The 23316-nt window shown below is 51.3% G+C and overlaps 3 protein-coding genes across 3 annotated transcripts; all 3 read right to left on the bottom strand.

Moving 5' to 3' along the window:
• Positions 1-1503: 1503 nt before the first annotated feature.
• LOC105994313 (zinc finger protein 883-like) lies at positions 1504-6172 on the bottom strand. Its single transcript, XM_013027769.1, has 3 exons — positions 5979-6172; positions 5212-5338; positions 1504-4020 (listed from the first exon to the last, which is right to left on the bottom strand). Exons 1-3 carry the CDS (start codon positions 6015-6017, stop codon positions 2150-2152), a joined length of 2037 nt encoding a protein of 678 aa, XP_012883223.1. The 5' UTR covers positions 6018-6172; the 3' UTR covers positions 1504-2149.
• A 648-nt stretch (positions 6173-6820) lies between these two features.
• On the bottom strand, positions 6821-12606 carry LOC105994350 (zinc finger protein interacting with ribonucleoprotein K-like). The gene is given in 5 exon segments (XM_013027819.1): positions 6821-7570; positions 7573-8808; positions 9747-9882; positions 11288-11326; positions 12581-12606. Coding segments are annotated over 4 exon segments (1707 nt in total). The 5' UTR covers positions 11321-11326; positions 12581-12606; the 3' UTR covers positions 6821-7268.
• Positions 12607-14683: 2077 nt separating this feature from the next.
• LOC105994352 (zinc finger protein 551-like) lies at positions 14684-16271 on the bottom strand. The gene has a single exon (XM_013027822.1). It carries the CDS (start codon positions 16029-16031, stop codon positions 15420-15422), a length of 612 nt encoding a protein of 203 aa, XP_012883276.1. The 5' UTR covers positions 16032-16271; the 3' UTR covers positions 14684-15419.
• Positions 16272-23316: the final 7045 nt, after the last annotated feature.

Raw genomic sequence — 23316 nt, forward strand, 5'->3', positions numbered from 1 at the left:
GAGGCTGGCCCAGACACAAAGCAAGACCCAATCTTGAAAGATACCCAACATAACAAAGGGTTATGCAGAGGCTCAAGAGGCAGAATACCAGTATAGCACCGGTGGCTCATGCCTGTAGTGCTAGCTACTCAGGAGGCTAAGATCTGAGGATCATGATTCAAAGCCAGCCCAAGCAGAGAAGTCTGTGACTCTTATCTCCAATTAACTACTAGAAAACTGGATACTGTGGCTCAAGTGGTAGAGCGCTTAGCTTGACCTGAAGAGCTGAGGGACAGCACCCAGACCCAGAGTTCAAGCCCTAGGACTGAACAACAACAAAGTAGAGGTCATGCCCAGTGAGCACAAAGCTCTGTCAAACCCCGGTACTTCTATATATATTGTATACATATTAAAGGCTCATGTAAGAAGAAACACTTGCTGTGTAACCTGTGGTTGGGGCGTTTTGCTGCATACCTGGGATCTACCAGGACCAACATGAAGCCAATCCCCTGAAGCATGCCATATCGTTTTCCTCAGCCACATGTAACAGTTGGAAGCTACTGTTCCCCGGAGAAGAGGAAGAGCAGGAGTAGCAGTGGTCAAGGCAGCCCACTCCTTAGGACAGGCACAGGAGGCCATACTTTCACTAGAGAGGATCCGTGGATTTTTCCACATGCATGCTTATTTTTTACTGCCACAATGATTAATGTTCCTCATATCTTAATGTTCAAAGATAGAACACAGGCTAGATTGCTCACACCTGAACTCAGCTGAGACTTGTTATGGAGTGGCCATGTGCACAACATTTAGTGTAGTTTTCTCTGTGCGCGTGTGCAAACTTCCCATTACAAGTTTAAGGACAATCCCATTCTTTCTGGCTGGTTCCCAGGGGGAAAAAATGGGTGAAATCATAGCAAACATTTATATTTGCAGCCTACAATATAGTAATATTTTCTAGTAAATAGGAAAATGCATCAATGAATTAAAAAATTTCATAATTCAAATGTACAGAAGCTCCAAGAGAAAAAGATGCAATTTTACTCTTTTTTGGTTAGTTGTGGGGCTTGAACTCAGGGCCTAGATGCTATCCCTGGGTTTTTTTGCTTAAGGCTAGTACTCTACCACTTTGAGCCACAGATCCACTTCGTGTTTTCTGGTGCTTAATTGGAGATAAGAGTCTCATGGACTTTCCTGCCCTGGCTGGCTTTGAACTGCAATCCTCAGATCTCAGCCTCCTGAGTTGCTGGGATGACAGATGTGAGCCACTGGTGCCTGGCAGCAATTTTAATATTTTGTTTCATTTACTGAACTGGTTTATCTCATTTCCTTTGTCTCCACATACATACATCATACGTGTGTGTATACACAATTATATTTTTCTGAACATTTTGAATGTAATTTGGTGCACATGTGCACGCACGCACACACATACAAAAGCCAGGTTATGCTAAGCAGCAATTTACCTGTGTTCTAACATAAACTCCCCAAATGAATACCCACACAGTCCAAGACTAGGATCACAATGTTTTATTCCACTGCAGATACTGGGCAGCAAGGCAAATTGAGCAAGCCCCAGTGAAAGCCAGTGTCTGCTGACAGGTGGTGAATGAAGTCCATCAACGAGGGGACTCATGAAATTGTTCACCCTTCCATACACACAGGCACAGTGCTAGCATTCTACCCACCCAGGGTGGTGCATGATCATACTTAGTGCATAAACCAGAGCCTTCAAGACATGAAGCTAGTGCTTTGTGTGACTTGCTGAGCACAAACACCACCCACAGGGAGGTGAGATTGGTGCTCATAAGCCTCCAGCTAGATCCAGACCCAGTCCTCCAAAGCAGTTGGACAGGGAACAAAGTGGCTCAGAAGGCACAGGGAAGGGGCGAATGCAGTACGTGGTGGGTGTGTGCACACAGAGCATTCTGTTAGAGGGAAGGTAGACAGCTTTCCGTGACAGCAGAGCTGGAAGTACTGTAACTCTACTCTGCAGGGCGGCGCCTGCAAACCTCCCTCCTCCCCAGAGCTCTTGGGATGCTCATCCAGGGGCAGAGGAGCCCTCACAAAGGCTCTCTAGGTCTGTTACAGTGAGCGGAGGAGACAGCCCATTCCTGGCAGGTCTAAAGCCTTTCTCAAATATGGGCTTTTGGAAGCTAGGTGGTGTTAGACCTCAGGCTGAGGCCTTTCCCAGGTGTACTGCCTTCCTGAGTCTCTCCATGGTGTGACTCTTTTGGTGTTGAAAGAAGCTAGAACGTTGGCTGAAAGACTTCCCACATTTGCTGCATTCGTAAGGCCTCTCTCCAGTGTGCACCACCTGATGTTGGAGGAGGTCAGACTTCTGCCTAAAGGATTTTCCACACTGCTCACATTCATATGGCCTTTCTCCCGTGTGAATTCTGCAATGCTGAGTAAGGCTGGTGCTTCGATTAAAGGCCTTCCCACATTCACCGCACTTGTAAGGCCTCTCTCCCGTGTGAACTGTCTGGTGCTTAATGAAGTCTGCTCTTCGGCTAAATGATTTCCCACACTGGTCACACATGTAGGGCCTTACTCTAGTGTGAATTCTCTGGTGTTCAAGAAGGCTGTAGCTTTGCCTGAAGAACTTCCCACACTGCATACACTCATAGGGTCTTTCTCCACTGTGAGTCCTTTGGTGTCGATCAAGTTTGGATTTGTACTCAAAGGCTTTTCCACACTCCCCACACTCATAAGAGCTTTCCCCGGTATGAACTCTCTGGTGTCTAATGAGTGTGGCTCTTTGGCTAAAGGATTTCCCACACTGGCCACACTCATAAATCTTCATTGCAGTGTGACTCCTACAGTGTTCAATGAAGTAGAAGTACTGTTTAAAGAACTTCCCACACTCCCTGCACTCATAAGGCCTCTCCCCGGTGTGAGTTCTCTGGTGTCTCATGAGGGTGGCTCTCTGGCTGAAGGATTTGCCACATTCCCCACACTCATAAGGCCTTTCCCCAGTATGAATTCTGCAGTGCTGAATGAGGTTGGAGCTCTGGCTGAAAGATTTCCCACATTCTCCACACGTGTAAGGCCTTTCTCCCGTGTGAACTCTCTGATGTATAACGAGAGTGGCCTTTTGACTAAACGATTTCTCACACTGGCCACAATCATAAGGCCTTGCTGTAGTGTGGATTTTCTTGTGCTTAACAAGGCTGAAGATTTGCCTAAACAATTTCCCACAGTCAGCACACTCATAGGGCCACTCTCCTGTGTGGGTCCTCTGGTGTCGAAGAAGATTGGACTTGCACCCGAAGGCTTTCCCACACTCCCCACACTCATAGGGCTTTTCTTCCCTGTGGGTTCGGCAGTGCTCGATGAGGTTGGAGCTCTGGTTGAAGGACTTCCCACATTCACCACACTTGTACCGTTTTTCCACAGAGTGAAGTCTCTGGTGGGTGACGAGAGAAGCTTGCTGGGGAAAGGACCTGGTGCACTGGCTGCGCTGATGGTGCCTCTGTCCTGTGAGGCTCTTCTGGGGTGACCCAGGCCAGTGTGCACCTTGGAAAGCTTTTCCACATTTGCTAGATTCAAAGCTGCAATCTGTGAGCTGCTGAACACTTGGCCGTTTGGGGCTGGAAGCTCTTCTGTGTTCATCTGACTGGTGGCGACTTTCTCTGCAGTGGAGTGCCTCCCCGCACTTGGTGATTCTGGAAATGGCCTGAGGTTCGAGAGCGCCCCACCTGGCTGAGAAGTCCCTTCCAAACTCCCTGCAGAGGGAGGGGCTCTCCGACACTGGGTCCACGCTGTTCTTCAAGCAGCTATCCACATCTCTTCTTAACAGATTCTCACTGGTTTGATGCCTTTGGTCCTGGTGATAGTGTGCATGGGCCCCCATAAAATATGGCTCATATCCAGGTAGATCATCCAGATGCAAAATGTCTTTCAGGACTGGGGCAAAGCTGTCACAGAGGTGCATCTTCAATGTGGATGCCCCTGCCTTTGGAGTCCTGACCACTGATGGCTCTTCTACAGAAATGAACTGTAGAGAAGATGTCTCTTCATTCTTCATTTCATGCCAACAATCTGAAAGAGACACGGATGAAAGGCATGCTGAAAGTGGTGGATAATTTACATTTGTTTCTGTATGGTGTAACACTATTGGCCAGAGATACTGTCCCTTCCCCACGAGGGCTGGCCAGTTCTTCACAAAGACCACAGTTCATCAGAAAGCATGCAGCTCATATGCAAACAACCATCTCAGAGCCCACATTGCAAGTCTGTTTTTTGTGCCTTGTACAACTGGAATGTATTCCTTTGCCCTAAATGTGCTGGAAATAGTTAGTAGACGGCAAGGCCAGACCTCTTCTCAAACCCACTGAGTCACCTGACCCAGTCAATATAAGCTGTTTTTTTTTTCCTGCTGTATCTCATGCAAAAACCCCAGTAAAGGCTGTAGCCTAACACTTTACCCTCTTTCTCCTGTCCACCTCCTGTCACAATGCTTTCAGAAATTATAGTAACATTCTCTCTCTCTCTCTCTGTCTCTCTCTCTTCTTTGTCAATCGTGGGGCCTAAACTCAAGGCCTGGGTGCTATTTCTGAGCTTTTTCACTCAAGGCTAGCACTCTACCCCTTGGAAGCACAGAGCCACTTCCAGCTTTCTGGAGGTTTTCTGGAGATAAGAGTCTCACGGACTTTCTGCCCAGGCTGGCTTTGAGCCACTCAGAACTTGGGGACCTTAAAATATTTGTTTTAAGCTGGGCACCAGTTGCTTATGCCTGTAATCCTGGCTACTCAGGAAGCTGAGATCTGAGGATCTTGGTTCAAAGCCAGCCCAGGCAGGAAAGTCTGTGAGACTCTTATCTCCAATAAACCACGAGAAAACTGGAAGTGGCACTGTGGCTCAAGTGGTAGACCATTTGAGCTGAAGAGCTGAGGGACAGCGCCCAGGCCCAGAGTTCAGGGCCCACGAGGACCACCACCCACCACCACCAAAAAGTTATTAATTCATGAATTTCATAAATTAAAACGTACCTGTTGGGGAAGTCTTAGGCACAAAATGAGGAACACATCAGCAAGGCTTTAGTGAGTGGGGGAGTGGGCGGGGCCATGATCTGTCTGGGGAAGGGTAGAGCAGCCTCCGGGGAGGAACGAGGTAGGGAGGACTCACCCACTGACGTGGTGAGCACTGAGGGCGGACTTACCCACAGAGGGAGGACTTACCCACAGAGGGAGGACTTAACACTGAGGCAGTAAACAGTGAGGGAGGACTTACGCACTGAGGTGGTGAGCACAAAGGTCTCCAGCATCACATCCAGGTACAGGAGTTTCTGGGCCTCACCCAGGATCCCCCACTCTTCCTGGGAGAAGCAAACGGCCACGTCCTCGAAGGTCACAAGGCCCTGTGGTGAGGGAGGGGTCAGCTCTCGCTAAGCCCATCCCCCCCATGGCGGGGCCTTACACTCTTCTCCACCCCCCTCCCCCATTGTCCCCCCACCGTCCCCGCACGCAGGGGCCTAGCACTCCCGCCGCCACACCCCCTCCGGCAGGCCTTGCACCCCTGCCCGGCTAAGGTGTCCACACGGGGTCAGAGCCCTACACTCCCGATCGCTTGCGAGTTTCAGTTCCAAGCTGCCTCACACCCAAGCTGCACAGGCCTCCAACCTGGGCCGCAGCCAGAGGCCTCTCCCGTCTTCCCATGCCGCTCCTAACGCATCCCCGCCCGAGTCAGCCACTGGCACTCCCTCTTCCCTGCCCCAGCCACTCTTCCCCAGGGTCACACCGTCGCCTCGACTTCTCAGTTTCTCTCTCCGCGGCCCCAGGCCGGGCTGTGCCTGTCAGGCTGACCAAAAGCCCGCCGACATCGCCTCAGCCTCCTACATGGCGGAGGGGGACGGCAGCGACGGGACTGGGCCACCGAGCGCCTCCCCACCTCCCGTGACACCGCCCCGCCGGCTGGCAGGCCCCCCAGCCGGTACTCAGACCCCGCACGACGGCGGGGATCCCGCCGGGCGCCGCCCCTCCCCTCCCGACCCCACCTACCTGAACCTGGGGAGCCCGAGGCCCCGGGACGGCCGCCATCACGCCCCGCAGACCGCCTCCGCCTCCGCGTGCGTGCCCCAGCCCAGCCGGTTGGCGAGGGCGATCCTCACCCCGCACACGTCCGCGCCCCAGGTCCGCGCCGATCCCTGCGCCGAACCCGTTCCCACTACAAGCAGCCACTCCACAAATAGCCCTAACCATCAAGACAGCTCCGGGGCCGGAAGCCCCTCCCAGAACCCAGGCTCCCGGGCGGTTGGGATAGGGGGAGGGCGGGAAACGGCTGTTTTCCATGCCCATTGGCCGGGTTGGCTGTTACTCAGTGAACTGAATTGTGGGCAATGTAGTTCTCGCGGCTCAGCCCGCAGTAAAAGAACGTCCAGAGGTGCGATCCTCCTACTCCGCCCCCGGTGCTCATCAGGAGGGTTAACTGCGTCCGCCAGGGGCTCAGGGCGCCCGTAGACACAAAGGAACGGCTGGCAGAGTGCACAGGGTCATGGCTGAAGCCAGCAGGTGTCGAGAGGTCACTGGCCCTCTGTGGTTGGAGTCTTCCACCTGATCCTGGAACCAGCCTGTGCTCTCCCAGAAGTGTGTCTTCATGTTGGTGAGCACCAAGCTAAAACAGGGCCATAAAACAAATGGATGTAGACGGGAGCACAGGGCAGTTATTCATAAGGAATGCAGGATGCTGACCACAGCAGGTAAGAAGTCTTACAGCCTGCTATTATACTTTTCTCACTGAAGCACAGAATGCTGATCCCTCACTGTACATCCCTTCTATAAACATGATTCTCTAGGACTCCACCGCATAGTTACCACTACTGTGCTCAAGGTGTATTCAACAATAAAGTCTTTATTAGTGACAAACGAGCAATGTAGGTAGGAGCATCAAGTTCATGTGAGGCTAAGAACTTCCACAAGGAGCTAAGCCATTCTGAAAGCATCAAGCTGAACCAGGTCTGAGTTCCTCTGGCACTAATGGCATCCACCGTCACTCAGCAAAAAGGACTGAAATTCCTCTAATGATTCGTGCTATTCAAGATTTCCATCACAGAATGGCAGAGCAGAGACATACCTGGCTTACTTTACCTTATCAGTGTAGATTCTGCCCACAAGGATGGCATGGTGATGGTTTCTCTATGACAGAGTGGCAATTATTTCACTCTAGCCAAGAGACCTCTATGAAAGGATGGCAATGATTGCACTGTGACAAGCTTATGATGTGAGGAACAGCTCCTGGAGGCCTCACCAGATCCCTGGAAGGATGTGGTTCAGCTTCAGGCAGATGTTTCGCTAATCAGGGTTGTCTGGGTTAGGTATCCCAAACAGAAAGCACTCTCCCTTCAGGTCTGAGGCTGTTCCCAAGCAGGGACTCTCTGTTGCTGAGTAAGGTTGGAGCCTGGGCCAAAAGTGTTCCCGTAACAACCAACTCCATGTGGCCTTTCTATGGCTTGGTAGTTCTGGGGCTGAAGGAGATGAACATTTGTTGCATTCCTCAGGTCTTTGTCTAGTGAGAAGCCTGTGGAGTACAATAAGGGCGTCTCCTCGCTTGCAGGATTTCTCATACTCTCCACATGAATAAGGCCTTTCTCCAGGTGGACTCTCTGGTGTACGGTGAGGGCATATCCTCGCTTGAAGGACTTGCCACACTGCTTACACTCATAAGGTCTTTCTCCATTGTGAACCACCTGGTGTCTGATGAGTACAGACTTCTGCCTAAAGGTTTTCCCGCATTCCCTGCACTCATAGGACTTCTCTCCAGTGTGAATTCCCCAATGAGAAATAAGGTTGGAGCGCTGATTGAAAGATTTCCCACATTCACCACACTCATAGGGCCTTTCTCCGTTGTGAACCACCTGGTGTCTGATGAGCACAGACTTCTGCCTAAAGGTTTTCCCACACTCACCGCACTCATAAGACTTCTCTCCAGTGTGAATTGTGCTGTGACTTACGAGGTGGGTGCGCTGGGTAAAAGACTTCCCACATTTCCCACACTTGTAAGGCCTCTCTCCCGTGTGGACCCTCTTGTGCTTAGTGAGGGAACACCTTTCCCTAAATGACTTCCCACACTCTCTGCACTCGTAAGGCCTCTCTCCAGTGTGCACCCTCCTGTGTGTGGTAAGGAAACATCCTCGCCTAAAGCATTTCCCACATTCTCTGCACTCATAAGGCCTCTCTCCAGTGTGTACTCTCTGGTGTGCAATAAGGGAAAATCTTTCCTTAAATGATTTCCCACACTCTCTGCACTCATAAGGCCTCTCTCCAGTGTGCACTCTCTGGTGCTGGGCAAGTGAGTGATCATCACGGAACTCTTTCTCACACTTATGCTCATACAGATTTTTTCCAGTGTAGACTCTTGGGTGATGAAAAGACAAACTTAAGGGTCTGGAAGTTTTTCTGCACTTAACCAACTTACAATTACTTTTTCCATGGTGAAAAGCCTCCCCAAACTCATTGTTTAGCTTCTCATCATTAGGAAGGACTTGGGGTCTCAGATCTGACAGTGGGAAATCCTTCCAAAGGCCCTCACAGGCGAAGGGCTTCCCTGAGACACAAACTTCATCTCTCTCCAAAAGTGAGTTTTGGTCCGTGTCCATCTTCCAGGGTTTCTCTGCACTGCGATGGTTCAGATGCTGGGGAAGGCCAGCCACATACAGTGTCTGCACGGGTAGTTCTGCCAGGCGCACAATATCTTTTAAGACTGGGACAAAGAGGTCACAAGGGTGAGTGTCCTGGGACGGTGTGCCTGCCTTTGGAATCCTCAAGTGTGACATTCCTTTCAAAGAAACACTCTGCACAGATGTGTCCTCATCCTCAATTCCATACTCACAACCTGAAATCAGAGAAATGATGGCTACAAGCACGCAGGTGATGGCGGAAAGCTGAGCCACAGAGAAAATGTGGTGCTGGAGATGAAACACAAGGCCTCATGCACGTCAGGCATGTATTCTACCACTGAGCTACAACTCTGGTCCCACAAGATTGTTCTTAGGATACAGAAGCAGGGGTCCAGGTACAGAAGGTGTTGCTCTGCAGCACTGGGAACCTGGGCAAACGTCCCCTTACAAGGGACACAAGAACGAGTAGCTGCTGGGGAAGAGGCAGAACTACAGGTGGTACCTATAGGTGGCACCAGGCCTGGAAACACAGTATGACAAGTTGGTGTCAAGTATAGGGGTGACAGGGTAGAAATGAGGTGTGTCCCATGGCACCCACCAACACTAAGCACACAGGAAGTTTCCTGACATGCCAGGGTAACAGCCAAGTACCATGACCTCATCCAGGTCAGGTGCCCTTCAAGTGGATAGTCTTACCAACCCAGTTGCTCAGATTGAGAAGGACATGAAACCATGTCCCGAGGGAAAGGCAGGGCAGGTGACACCCTAGTGGCACTGAGCACAAGACACAATACTGGGAGAAGGGCCCAGACATCACAGCCCCTGGTCTGTGTGGCTCTCGATCACGATGATGCCCAGAGTTCCTAAAGGGGGCAACTGTGAGGTGTCACAGAGCAGCCACGCAGTCCGGGAGTGGGTAAGCAAGGGATGTCGAAGCTGACAGGCAGCCAACTTCCACCCAGACTGGTGCCTGTTCTCATTAGCTCAGCAGTCATTAGGGCTGCTCAGGGTAGTGTGCACAGCTCAGCTATGGCACCAACAGCACACGTGACAAAACAATAGAGAAGTCAGCAGAGCCCAAGGACTAGTGGTAGATCTGAAGCTGCCTCTGTGGAAAAAGAGGCCATGCAACATGCAGGTATGAGGGTCTTACCCAGGGAGGTTACCAGTGCAAAGGTCTCCAGCATCACGTTGAGGTACAGGAGCCTCTGGGTTGTGTTGAGGAACTCCCATTCCTCCTGGGAGAAGTAAATGACAACATCCTCAAAAGTCACACAGGCCTGCTGTGGCTGGAACAGAACATGCCATGATCAGTTCCTTTCTTGGAGTCCAGAGAGATCATCCCATCTAGCTCTCTCCATCTGTCCTGTACATTCAATATACCATCTCCCCACTCGGAGAAGGAGCTTTCCATTCAGTATCTGGTCAGTTTCTTTGCACAGCACTAGCAAGAAGATGAGCGTGGAGATACCACTTAACTTTTAGTGTTAGCATGTAGGGCTATATCTATTCTTGTTACACAACTGCCCAAAAGACACTCACGTGGTACTCTCCAGCATCACTGAATGAGGCTTTGCCTCCCTCACATTATCAGCAGCAGGCCGGAGGGCTGGCATTTTCTATGTTCTTCCAGGTGCATGTTTTCTCCCCAATGTGTACTCCCACAGCTGTTCCTGCCTTCTGTCCCTCAACACAGACATGCCCTCGCTGTCCTCACTACTCGCTATCCAGTGTGCTTGGTGCATTGACAGAAGATGCACTGCAATGACACTGCAGGCTGGCCTAACACTTATGAACCATGCCAGGCTCCTAAGTCTGACCAGGGCATCAATTCTGGCATTATGATGGCTGGCCAGCAAGACCTCTCCACTAGCAAGACCCCTCTGTAGTGTAGCTTCTTAACTTCACAAAACATGGAGGCATTGGGTACGAAGTAGGAGCACCAGGCCCTGGGCTGTTTCTTAGGAGCCAAGGCACACACAGGAGGTAAAAACCGGATGCTCTGCCAGAGCAGCATCCCCACTTTACACCAGCATTGTGACCTAACAACTATCACTGCCTCACACAGCTCCATCTTCCCTTCCATCCCCCCGCACCCCCCAGCCCCAGACAGTGACCAGGCTATCCACATGCAATGGCAGATATAGGAAGAACACCTGTAGAAGCATACAAGCCCGGGCAATGGGAGGCAAGGGATGGTTTGGAGGCCGGACACATCAACTCCAAGTATCATGTAAAACCAACACATCTTCCACAAAGGTTAAGCCTTCCCTTAAGCTTGACACTGTGCAGACTAGTTTCTCTGGGCCCAAACTGAGTCTTCCTACTGCCACCCCAATATCATGTGGTGTCCACACTAGAGCCACGTGGAGCCCGACAAGTCCTGGGTCCTGTCATTCAAACTATGTCCATCTGAGCTGCCACTTCTGATTCCTGCACTGGCGCTCTCAGCACCAATGAAAACACATGGCAAGCTCATCCTCAATTCCACACACATGTATTCAAGTTCCTAAGGCTGTGGCAACCATTCACACCTTAACACATGGCTGCAAGCAATGCAAAACACTCCACAGAAGCCTAACTTTTCACCATCAACTTTGAGAGCTCAAGAACTGGAAAAGAAGGATCCTCCAACAGGAAGGAGGCAAAGGGCGTGGTCACCTGCATGGAGGGTCCAGAACATCTTCCACTCACCTGTGTGGGGTCTCCTGGCACTTCCATAGTCATGGGAATCTGTGGGAAGAGCAAGGCATGAGAGGCAGGCGCCAGGGCGGGCCCCACGGGCTCAGGGTTCCCTGTCCAACCCAGGAGTGAGGTGACTGAGGAACCAGTAAATTATCCCCAAGATTCACCCATGGGAACATGGACAAGGGTCAAAGTTCTCTATGTGCTCAGCGACTCTCCACCCCCACACCAACTGTAAGCAGTTTTTAGAAAACTCTGAAAAGCCGAACTCAGACTGTGTGCCTCTTCTCTCCAGTGTTCTCATGGTTCCCAGCCCCTTGAAGATGAAAGTCCTGACTTCCCTTAGGGACATGGATGCTCAACGGCCCTGCCCAGACTTCATGGGGCCAAAGCCTTGGCACTAAGGGCTCACCCACTCCTGGCTGCAGTAGCTGAGACCTGACATGGCCTCCTCTGGCCACACACAGATGGGGAGACCAACCTCGGCCTCCTCTGGCACACACAGACGGGGAGACCACACCTGGCCTTCTCCAGACACACACAGATGTGGAGACCACACTCTGCCTCCTCTGGCACACACAGATGTGGAGACCACGCTCAGTCTCCTCCAGACATACACAGATGTGGAGACCACACAGCCTCCTCGGGCACACACAGATGTGGAGACCATGCTCTGCCTCCTCCACACACAGATGTGGAGACCACACTCTGCCTCCTCTGGCACACACAGATGAGGAGACTACACTTAGTCTCCAGACACACACAGATGTGGAGACCACACAGCCTCCTCCGGCACACACAGATGTGGAGACCACGTTCTGCCTCCTCCACACACAGATGTGGAGACCATGCTCAGCCTCCTCCAGACACACACAGATGTGGAGACCACGCTCGGCCTCCTCCAGACACCCACAGATGTGGAGACCACGCTCGGCCTCCTCCAGACACACACAGATGTGGAGACCACGCTCGGCCTCCTCCAGACACACACATGTGGAGACCACGCTCGGCCTCCTCCACACACAGATGTGGAGACCACACACGGCCCGCAGGCAGACGCGGAGGCACGGGCCCGGACTCGGGCGGAGAGGGAGCGGGCAGGTGGCACAGGCCCGGGACCCTCGGTGTGGCGGCCGCCCTGGCAGCCCACAGGCCGGGGAGCGGGCAGGTGGCACAGGCCCGGGACCCTCGGTGTGGCGGCCGCCCTGGCAGCCCACAGGCCGGGCCCGGCCCCGGCTCCAGCCCCGGCCGCCGGGCCGCGAGTACGCGCACCCCGCGCACACACGCCGCGGGCTGCCTCACCCGGCCCACGCCCCCACGGCTCCGGCCTCGGCACACACCCGGAGTGGCGGCGAGAACAGCCAAGGCGGTGCGGAAGTCCCGCCCAGCGCCTGCCTGCCGGACACGGAAGTGACCTTTCTCTCAGCTCATTGGCTCAGACCTTCACCGCTCTCCGCTGCACCTTCTGGGTAATGTAGTCCACACACCGAGGTGCCGCCTTGGCAAGGAGCGGTGCATGGGTTAGAGGGCAAAGGTCTACAGTTCACTCAATGCGCACCACAGTGTGTTTAGAATTGGTCAGAACGGCGTCCTTCCAACGCTATGGCTATCACCCCCCTTCCAGCCGCTCACTAACACGGAGGCCAGGACCGCCACCTGCTTTTTCCTATCATGAAGCTTAGAAAAACTGGCTAGGGCTGGGAAGGTGGCTCAGTGGTAGAGCGCTTGTCTTGCATGCATGAGGCCCTGGGTTCGATTCCTCAGCACTACATAAGCAAAAAGAAAAAAGCCGGAAGTGGCGCTGTGGTAGAGCGCTAGCCTTGAGCTGAGGGACAGCGCCCACGCCCAGAGTTCAGGCCCCATGACGGGACCCCAAAAAAAAAAAAAAAAGAAAAACTGGCTAAATACCACTTCTTCTCCCTATGGAGTGGAGGGTGAGGACGCCTGGATTCCATGAGCATGGTGAGAATAACCAATGTGGGTCCAACCAGGGTTCTCAGTCTGTTGGGTCCTGTATGCACCTCAGGCCTGGCGGTTCCATCGATCTCCATTGGCTTAGGACAGCACCAGGCCTCTCCATCCATGTCACTGCTTTTGGCATTCCCCCCAGGCCTCCCATCTCCATCGATGTTACCCCTGTCGGCATTCTCCCTCAGGCCTCCCAAAATTCTTTTTTTTTTTGGTCCGGTCATGGGGCCTGAACTCTGGGCCTGGGCACCGTCCCTCAGCTCTTCAGCTCAAGGCTAGCACTCTACCACTTGAGCTACAGCGCCATTGCCGGCTTTTTTTTTCTTTTTGCTTATGTGGTGCTGAGGAATCGAACCCAGGGCCTCAGGCATGCAAAGCAAGCACTCTACCACTGAGCCACCTTCCCAGCCCCAGACCCAACAGAAATGACTGCAACTTCCCAGTCTTCAATCAGCACATGCCAAACCCTGTTTTTCCTTCAAATAAGAACAGAAACCACTCGGGCTATGAACTCATTTATTTCCTGTTGTAATAACATTTACAAAATGTACTGGCTTCATGGACAAAGATTATATTTTACAAGGCAATTGTCTAAGTAGTCTGCTGATGTGGACAGGATTCTGCTCACTAAGGAAACCAACTCTTACCTGAGTCAAGGTTAATTTCAGGGGCTGGGAAGATGGCTCAGTGGTAGAGCGCTTGCTTTGCATGCCTGAGGCCCTGGGTTTGATTCCTCAGCACCACATAAGCAGAAAAAGCCGGAAGTGGTGCTGTGGCTCAAGTGGTAGAGCACTAGCCTTGAGCTGAAGAGCTGAGAGACAGCACCCAGGCCTAGAGTTCAGGCCCCATGACTGGACAAAAAAAAAAAAAAGGTTAATTTCAGTGTTATGTCCAACTCTCTTAGATGAATACCTTAGAACTGTGGTTACACAAAGTAGTATTATTTAGATCTAAAGTGTTGATTTTGTCAGTGCTATACATTTAATATCTAGCCAGAGATACAAAATTTTGTCTGCAAAGGTGAAAAACTAAAGCAATATGGATGTATTTATACTGGCTTCTTTGTATAATAAGTATATTTATGTTTTCCAAGTCTCCTAAAATTCATAGCTTAGGAAATTAACAGGTGTGAGTCACCACCGCCCAACTGTTATTTGGTCATCTATGGCTTGGTCCTTCTCTGTAACATATGTAGTTGGGCCCATTAAACAAACAAACCAACCAACCAAAGACTCTGAGTTAGGCGCCAGTGGCTCACACCTATAAGCCCAAGTTCAAGGCTGGAAACTAGTTTCTGCTAGAAACTAGCAGAAAAGTTCACAAATTCCATCTCTGATTAACCAGCAAAATGCTGTACTAGAGATAAGGCTCAAGCGGTAGAATACTAGCTATGAACAAGGTGAGGTCCAAGTCCCAGAACCAACACAAAAAAAATAAAAGGACTGGCAAGTACTTATCTGTCAAAAAGTTTTCAAATAATTTGCTTTTGCAGACTTTGTTTTGTATTTTCCCAATAAAACCTTGTGACTGTCTGCTGACCTGCAGAAGCAACAGCTTCTGAGAACAGCAATAGGAGCAGCATTGTGATCAAGGACATCGCCTACAGAACAGACAGAATTAAAACCATCTTCAGGTGAGGCTGTCTAGAGACCACTTCTAAACCCCTCTGGCCTTAGTGGTATCAGCCAGGACATAACTACTCAGCAAACACATTAGAGTTGTCCTAATGGCTCAGGCTGCTGAAGATTCCCACCAGGAAGTGAGACAGCAGGGACACAGGCTGTGTGCATCGTGCTGTCCCTCAAGTGTACCACCCGTCCACTGTGTAAGGTGGTACAGGGGGACTTCTCCTTTAAGACAGAGGGGCAATGAACTCTCTCTGTCAAAAGCCCTGAAAAGTGCAGCATGTGCAAGGCAGCTCCTATGGGCCTCAGGTGACTTTACCCCAGAGCTCAGGGCAATCTCCCTGTGGGGGACTCTCACCTGCTGGACACATCCGGTGTGTAGCTTACTTGCAGGCATATGGGTTCCTAACAGAAGCTCTTTAGTATGGAAATACAAGGTGGCACCATCCTTCCTGTTCTAAGGCTGTTCCCAGGGAGGGACTTCCTGCTGCTTAATAAAGCTTGAACCCGGCACTAAGAGCTACAACTGTCACCTTCACAGGGACTTTCTATGATGTGACAGTTCTGGTGTTGAAGGAGACCAGAGGGTTCTGCAATTCGTTTCTGAGCGTCACCGTGTCCTCAAGGCCTCTGCGCAGCATGAACTGTTCCATGTGTAATGGGGTAAGATCTTTGGTTAAGGTGTTACCTATGCTGAACACACTCTGGAGCTTTCCCTCACTGTGCACTCTCCTGTGACAAATAATACTTGTTTTGTGCCCAAAGACTTTCCCACATTGCTCACACTTGTAAGGCCGTTCTCCAATGTGGACCCGCCCATGAATAATGAGATGAGCTCTCTGGTTAAAGCCTTTCCCACACTGGCCACACGCGTATGGCCTTTTCTCTTTGTGGGTTTCCTGGTGATGAACAACATTGGCTCTGTACCTAAAGGCTTTCCCACACTCACTACATGCATAAGACTTTTCTCCGGTATGAATTCTGGAATGCCCAAGAAGGTTTGCACTCTGAGTGAAAGACTTCCCACATTCACCACATTGATAGGGCCTCTCTCCAGTGTGGACTCTCTGGTGTACCGTCAGAGCATCTCTCTGCTTAAAGGACTTCCCGCACTCTCTGCACTCATAAGGCCTGTCTCCGGTGTGGACTCGCCGGTGCATAGTGAGGTCCTGTTCTTGTTTGAAGGATTTTCTACATTCTAAACACTTATAAGGCCTTTCTCCATTGTGAATCACCTGATACCTAAGGAGAACAGACTTCTGCCTAAAGGTTTTCCCACATTTGCTGCATTCATGAGACTTCACTCCTGTGTGAATTCCACAGTGACTTTTGAGGTGGGCATGCCAAGTAAATGATCTCCCACATTGCCACAAATATAGGGCCTTTCTCCCGTGTGAACGCTTTGGTGGGCAGCAAGGGTACCTCCTCGCTTAAATGACTTCCCACATGCCTGGCACTCGTAAGGCCGCTCCCCAGTGTGGACAATCTGGTGTGCAGTGAGCGCACAGACTTCCTTAAATGACTTCCCACATGCCTGGCACTCGTAAGGCCTCTCTGTGGTGTGGACTCTCCAGTGTACAGTGAGCGCACGGATTTCCTTAAAAGATTTACGACACTCCCGACACTTGTAAGGCCTCTCCCCAGTGTGCCTCTGCTGGGGCTCACCATAGAATGTACCCTCATGTTTGCTAGGCTCACCAGGATTATCTGGTGTGTCGATGGTAAGGTTATGGCTGGACATAGCTCTGCTTTCATGGACCCTGTCGTGACTTTTCTCGTGGTTTAAGGCCCCCCCACCATGCTCGGCGTTGTTTGGCTCCTCACCTTTAGGAATGACAAAGAGCTGCAGAAGGTCTGGATAATCTGAGAGCTCTTTCCACAGATCATTACAATCACATGGCTTCCCCAACATACCAAATCCATAGCTCTTTAGAGACACAGTCCCAGCCATGCCATTTTCCAGAGCTCTCTCTCTCTTCTCTGTGATGCTGAGGCTGGCTTGCATACACTGCTACCAAGCAGTGCTCTGGCCCAGGAGGAGCAGCCAGCTGTAAGATGTGCTTCAAGACAGGAGCACAGGTGTGGCAGGGGTGAGTCTCGGGGAGGAATGGACCGGTCCTGGCAGACTCCAAGTGCAACACTCCCCTCAAATATGCCTCTTTATCCTGGACTCTGTGCTCACAGCCTGAAACCAGAGAAATGATGATGAAGTACATGTAGCCCAGGGCCTTGTACAAGTGAGGTGTGCTCTCTACACTGAGATAGTACAGTGTGTAAGATGTGGAATTGGGGGCTGTTTTGGAAGAAAAGCCTCGATCACTGCATTAAGCATCTGAAGACAACAGAATCTGGAAACTTCCACAGGCAAATGCAACGGGTAAGCTACAGCATAATGAGGGGAGGCAGCATTTCAATTTGTTTCTCCGCAAACAACTTTTAGTTATTTGCATCTCCCCTTGACAACTGCCAGCCTCACCACACAATTTCCCCTAGCCAGAACTTTATTTTTATTTATTTATTTTGGGTCTGGTTGTGGGGCCTGAACTCGGGGCCTGGATGCTGTCCCTCAGCTCTTCAGCTCAAGACTAGCGCTCTACCGCTTGAGCCACAGTGCCACTTCCGGCTTTTTTCTTTTTGCTTATGTGGTGCTGAGGAATCGAACCCAGGGCCTCATGCATGCAAGGCAAGCACTCTACCACTGAGCCACCTTCCCAGCCCTAGCCAGTTTTTCTAAGCTTCATGATAGGAAAAAGCAGGTGGCGGTCCTGGCTTCCGTGTTAGTGAGTGGCTGGAAGGGGGTTGATACCCATAGCGTTGGAAGGACGCCATTCTGACCAAGGCAAGTGCTCTACCATTGAGCCATCTTCCTAGCCCCCCAGCCAGAACTTTATATCACCAGATAATAAGCTTATGCTATGTACAAAATTGGTTGAATCCAAGCTGGCACAGGAGGCTCACACCTGTAATCTTAGCTACTCAGGAGGCTGAGATCTGAGGATGGTTCAAAGCCAACTGGGCAGAAAAGTCCCTGTGAGACTATTGTCTTCAATTAACTACTCAAAAACCAGAAGTGGAGCTATGGCTCAAAGTAGTAGAGCACTTGCCTTGAGCAAAAGAGCTCAGGGATAGCTCCTAGGCCCCAAGTTCAAACATCACAACTGACAAAAAAAAAAAAAAAATGAAACCATGCCTAGAAAAACAAATTTGAGGGCTGGGAAGGCAGCTCAGTGGTAGAATGCTTGCCTTGCATGCATGAGGCCCTGGGTTCAATTCCTCAGCACCACATAAGCAGAAAAAGCCAGAAGTGGCGCTGTGGCTCAAGTGGTAGAGCTAGCCTTGAGCTGAAGAGCTGAGGGACTGCATCCAGGCCTTGAGTTCAAGCCCCCCAACTAACAGGAAAAAAAAAAATGAATTGAGCTTAGGGATAGTTATACATAGCGTTGATGCACACTGCTGAAGGGCACAGGGCTGAAACAAGTAGTATGGAGGGACAGGAAGGGTCGGAGAGCCAGGGTCCAGAGGCACAGTGGGCGTGACAAGTCACAGGAAGGTGGAACATGTCCATCACAGGCACTGGGAGGCAGGCTGAGCTGCCCACAGTGATATTTGCACTAAGCCTGACATCGGTCAGTCTCCTGGCATCTGAAAAGAGCCCAGATGTGACACCCTCCCACTGGGTCTCACTGACTGGCACAGGTCTTTCTGAGATTGTCCCACCATATCTGTCCTATGCAGCAACCGAGATCTCCCTGGATTCCAGCTGTGCATCCTATGAGAGGTACCTGACCCAAGTTCCCAGGGGAAGACAGGGCCGTGGAGCTCTCAGCAGCGGTCTTGGGCAGCTCAGCACAAAACAGACCAGAAAAAGTGGTATTTCGAGGGAGACTAGAAGGAAGGTCTGGCAAAAAATATAGCTCATGGTCTGTGTGGACATTGATTGCAGCAATGCATGGAATCCTTTAAACAGGTAGTTTTGAAAAAATGTCCCCAAGATGATGTGGGCAGAATGAGGAACAAATGGCACCAAGGATATCCAAGACACCCACTTAGGGGAAGCGTGAGCAAGGCGAGACTAGCTAAGCTGACTTCCATCCTTGTGGGTGCCCACGACGGTAGCAGTGTGAACAACTCAGTACACGTGACAGGAAAAGGACAAGAGAGCAGAGCCCAAGGGTTTGCAGTTCAGGGGAAAGCCATCTTTGTGGGAATGGGGGATGAGCAGAGCCAGGGCAGAGGTGGGTGTGGCAGGCTTACCCACAGAGTTTATAAGCGCAAAGTTCTCCAGCATCACACCGAGGTAGAGAAGCTTCTGGGCCTGACTGAGAAACTCCAGCTCCTCCTGGGAGAAGAACATGGCCACATTCTCAAACGTCATGCAGGCCTGCGGGGTTGGAAGAGAACATGACACCATCAGCTTTTGCCCTCGGGTTGATTCCAGGTTGATTCACCTACACTCACCCCCTTTTGACAATACGGGTCACCTCCTACTTCCCCCTTTCCCCCTCCCTCCCCCCAGAGAAGGTGCCGGACTTTGCTGCCCCCGACAATCAGTCTCCTACGACTGTCAGTCTCCTACGTGATGCACTTGATCATTTCCTCCGCGACAAGGCAGGCGGGCGAGCAGGGAGACACCATCTGACTTCTGGGCCTGGTAGGCAGGGCTGCCTCCACTTTCGTTAGACAGGGGCTCTCCAGAACGGCACTGGGGTGCGGGATGGCCACACGCTCTCCCCATATGCAGGTTTGGAGCCATACCTCCCTCACTCGCAGGCCCTGACACACCTCCCTTGGTGTCTATGGTGTGCTCGCACACTCAAACGGCACAGTAGTTCCAGTTGCACTTGTCTCACACGTTGGCCGGGCTTCCCGTATGGTTCCCACATTTGGGAGCAGTGCCCATCCTCTCTCTCCCCGCTGGTTGCTGAGTGGCATTATAAATCACTTTGTACAAACTCCAGCCCGGGCTTGGGGTTTCTTTAGGATCTCCAGGCCCGTCGAGTGTTAGAGGGGAAGCCACGTCTACCAAGGACACAATTCCAGGGACTGAGACCGAGGCCCTGGGACGCCACTCACAACACCTGCTCCTAAGGGGGTTCAGTCCCAGGGGTGAAGGGGAGGCAGGCTGGGGGCCGTGGCTGGGGCTTCCTGGACCCAGGTCCCCCTTTCTCCCCTGCCCATGGAGCCACGCGTCCTCCGAATTCCCAGCCTGACTGACCGCCCTGGGCGGTCTAGGCAGCTTCTGGGAAATGCACGCTGAACAGCCTGAATCCAGACGGCGATCTCCCCTTCTCACAGCCCCCCGGCTCCGGGTCAGGAGCGCGGGTGAAATTCCAGGGATGCGAACTTTACCTGGACCGCGGGCTGCGTGGCGGTGGTTGTCAGCGCCGGCCGGAGGCTGCCCGGAGGACCCGGGCCCAGCGCCGCCGCCGCCTCCCGGGGAAGCCGGGGCGTCCAGGACTCTCGTCTCGCCCCCGTAGCCTAGGTCGGGGTGCCATGACCCCGACGCGGTGCGGGTGCAGAGGGAGACCCTGAGATCCGCCAGAGTGACATCCGGTAGGGACGCCAGAAGTCCCGCCCAGCATCTGCTCAGAAAGCCCTGAGTGCTCTGGTCGAAACTCATTGGCTCAGCTTACTGCCACTCGCCTCGATGCATTGTGGATAGTGTAGTTCTCTTCGCCCCAAGGCTCCCAGGGGAAGGCAGTCTGCACCAGGGTGCCAGGAGACCAGATAGAGGGGGACATTCGGGGGTACTGCCTGCAGGAGTCAGGTCTCAGGGCGGGGGACAAACATTGGGATGGAAAGGATGACATGCACATTCGTGAAGGGTTGTGTCTTACTTTAAGGTGAAGCACACCTGCATACAAGTCCAAAACCCTGAGTTCTAACCCCAGTACCTCTAAAATAATTTTCCCCTCATGATGGTATGGGCCTGTGGCTGTTCCCATCCAAGCCATCAGAGCATTTGATGGTATAATGTCCAGAGACTTGGAGCGTGGAAAAGACCACCAGGGACCAAAGATCAATGCAAGCGGCAATGAGTCATTTATTGAGGAGCTCGAGCAGGACCTTTCTGTGCACTGATGTCCGAGTGCAGAGAGAGGCCCCCAGCACAGGGTTACAACACTTTTTATATGTTCTTTGGTAGGGGAAAGGCCTCAGTATGTATTGGCAACAAATCAATACACCATGCGGGAAATTTAAATCATAATTCTAGCGGATGATTGGCGTAATACAAAGTGGGGTGGAGGGGGGGAAGGCTGGGGCTAATAATTGGTCAGGCTAGTGGACTGTTGTGCTCTAAAATAATTGGACGGTACTTCTAAGGTGACTTAGGGGAAGTGGTTGCCAAATGGCCACTATCTCCGATCCCTGCCCGGGGGAAGTGGTTACCAGATAGCCACTATCTCTGTTTTTTTTTTTTTTTGTAGGTCGTGGGGCTTGAACTCTGGGCCTGGGTGCTGTCCCTCAGCTCTTCAGCTCAAGGCTAGTGCTCTACCACCTGAGCCACAGTACCACTTTCGGCTTTTTTTCTTTTTGCTTATGTGGTGCTGAGGAATCGAACCCAGGGCCTCAGGCATGCAAAGCAAGCGCTCTACCACTGAGCCATCTTCCTAGCTCTTCCTTTTATTTTTTAAACTGTATTCTTTTTTGGTACTGAGGATTGAACCCAGGATGTTGCACTTGCTAGGCAAGCACTTTGTCACTGAGCTACATTCCATCCCAGACTTTTTCTTGAGGTACAGTAGTGTAGCCTGTTCAGCACTCTGGTTTGCAAAAGCATTTCCTAGCTGTCTGGGGAACCTGATCTTTGGTAACATTTACAACTTTGGAAGGTCCCTAGACAACCCAATAGAGGCACAAACTCAGGCTCATGACTACTGGGTACAAACCTCTTTTCCTGAACAGATGAATTTATGTGTCTACTGCCAGACCAAAACTCATTGCCAATTAGAGCTTTGAGCAGTGTTAGAGAAATGAGCTCCCTTCCCATAGCTTAGTACACTCCTTCCTCTCTCCACAGCTTGGCATACCCCCTTCTTCGGCAACACTAGGCCCATTTAGTAAAGGCAGTAAATAATCAGCCTCCAACATCCTTTACCTTGGGATGGCACTTCTCTGGGGCAGCTACCACCATATAAGGCAGCAAGAGCCTCTTAGAGTGACCTTCAGGCCTGGGCAGCTACAGGGCTGCATAAATCCTAGCAGCCATAAATCCTAGTCTGCCATGATGAAGTCCCTGGCCCGCATGTCCACACCTTGGTCTCTGCCGCTTAGCCCCTTCTAGTCCCTCTTAGACCTCCTAGGTTATATAGGTCACCCAGACAATAGCTGGTGCTTCTTCTCACTTCTCCCTTGTGAGAAGGGGTCTTGCAGCCCCTTTCCTGGCAATAAACCTTTCTTTGCTCTCTGTACTTGGATATCTGTATGGTTCTCTGGAAAAGGGCAGGGATTTTAAACTATTGCCTCATCGACAACCTTAGCTACCCTCTATAACAGATGATTGACAGGCAAGGGAGTTAGTTTCTGCCCAGTTGCAAAGTAAGCAGACATGGGCATTAGATAAACGTGTTCATAAACTATTTTTTTATGACCTCCAGGCTCTGATTAATTTTCAAGGGCCAAGCACAAGTGACTCCAGGATGTGACACTATCTCTCTTATCTGAGCAGTGTCTTCCAACTGCTTCTGAATGCTCCATCATCATCAGGACAAGCTTCTGTCCTAGGAGTGTCTTTTCCAGGCTGTGATGATGTCCCCATTGGCATTTCCCTCTGGCAGTTGCTGGCCTTGAACTCAGGGCCTGGGTGCTGTCCCTGAGGCAAGCACTTTACCACTTTGAGCCACAGCTCCACTCTTCCAGCACTCTGTTGGTCAATTAGAGAGGAGCATCTCCCAGGGACCTTTCTCCGTCTGGGCTTGTTTTGAACCTCAGCCCTCAGATCAAATGAGTCTTGGTTAAAAGCTCCTTTAATCCAATTGAAGCAACAAGGAAACCAATAGTAGTTTTTTAAAGCATGGCTTGCTTGGAACTTACTAAGAGCCAAACTTATATCTGACAAACTTGAAGGAGTCTTTTGTATTCACCTGTGGTCCCACCTGTAATTTACAGAAGACCTATAAAGGCAAAACCTAGACAGTAATTAAACACTCTTTTTGGTAGTTCTAATTTTCCCCTTTTCTACTTTGAAACAAATACTTAGGACAATTTTACTTCTCATGTATATATATTTTTATTTATTTATTTATTTTTTCTTGGGTCCGGTCGTGGGGCCTGAACTCTGGGCCTGGGCACTGTCCCTCAGCTCTTCAGCTCAAGGCTAGTGCTCTACCACCTGAGCCACAGTACCACTTTCGGCTTTTTTTCTTTTTGCTTATGTGGTGCTGAGGAATCGAACCCAGGGCCTCATGCATGCAAGGCAAGCACTCTACCACTGAGCCACCTTCC

The sequence above is a fragment of the Dipodomys ordii genome, unplaced genomic scaffold, assembly GCF_000151885.1.
Source record: "Dipodomys ordii isolate 6190 unplaced genomic scaffold, Dord_2.0 Scaffold105, whole genome shotgun sequence".
Lineage (NCBI taxonomy): Eukaryota > Metazoa > Chordata > Mammalia > Rodentia > Heteromyidae > Dipodomys > Dipodomys ordii.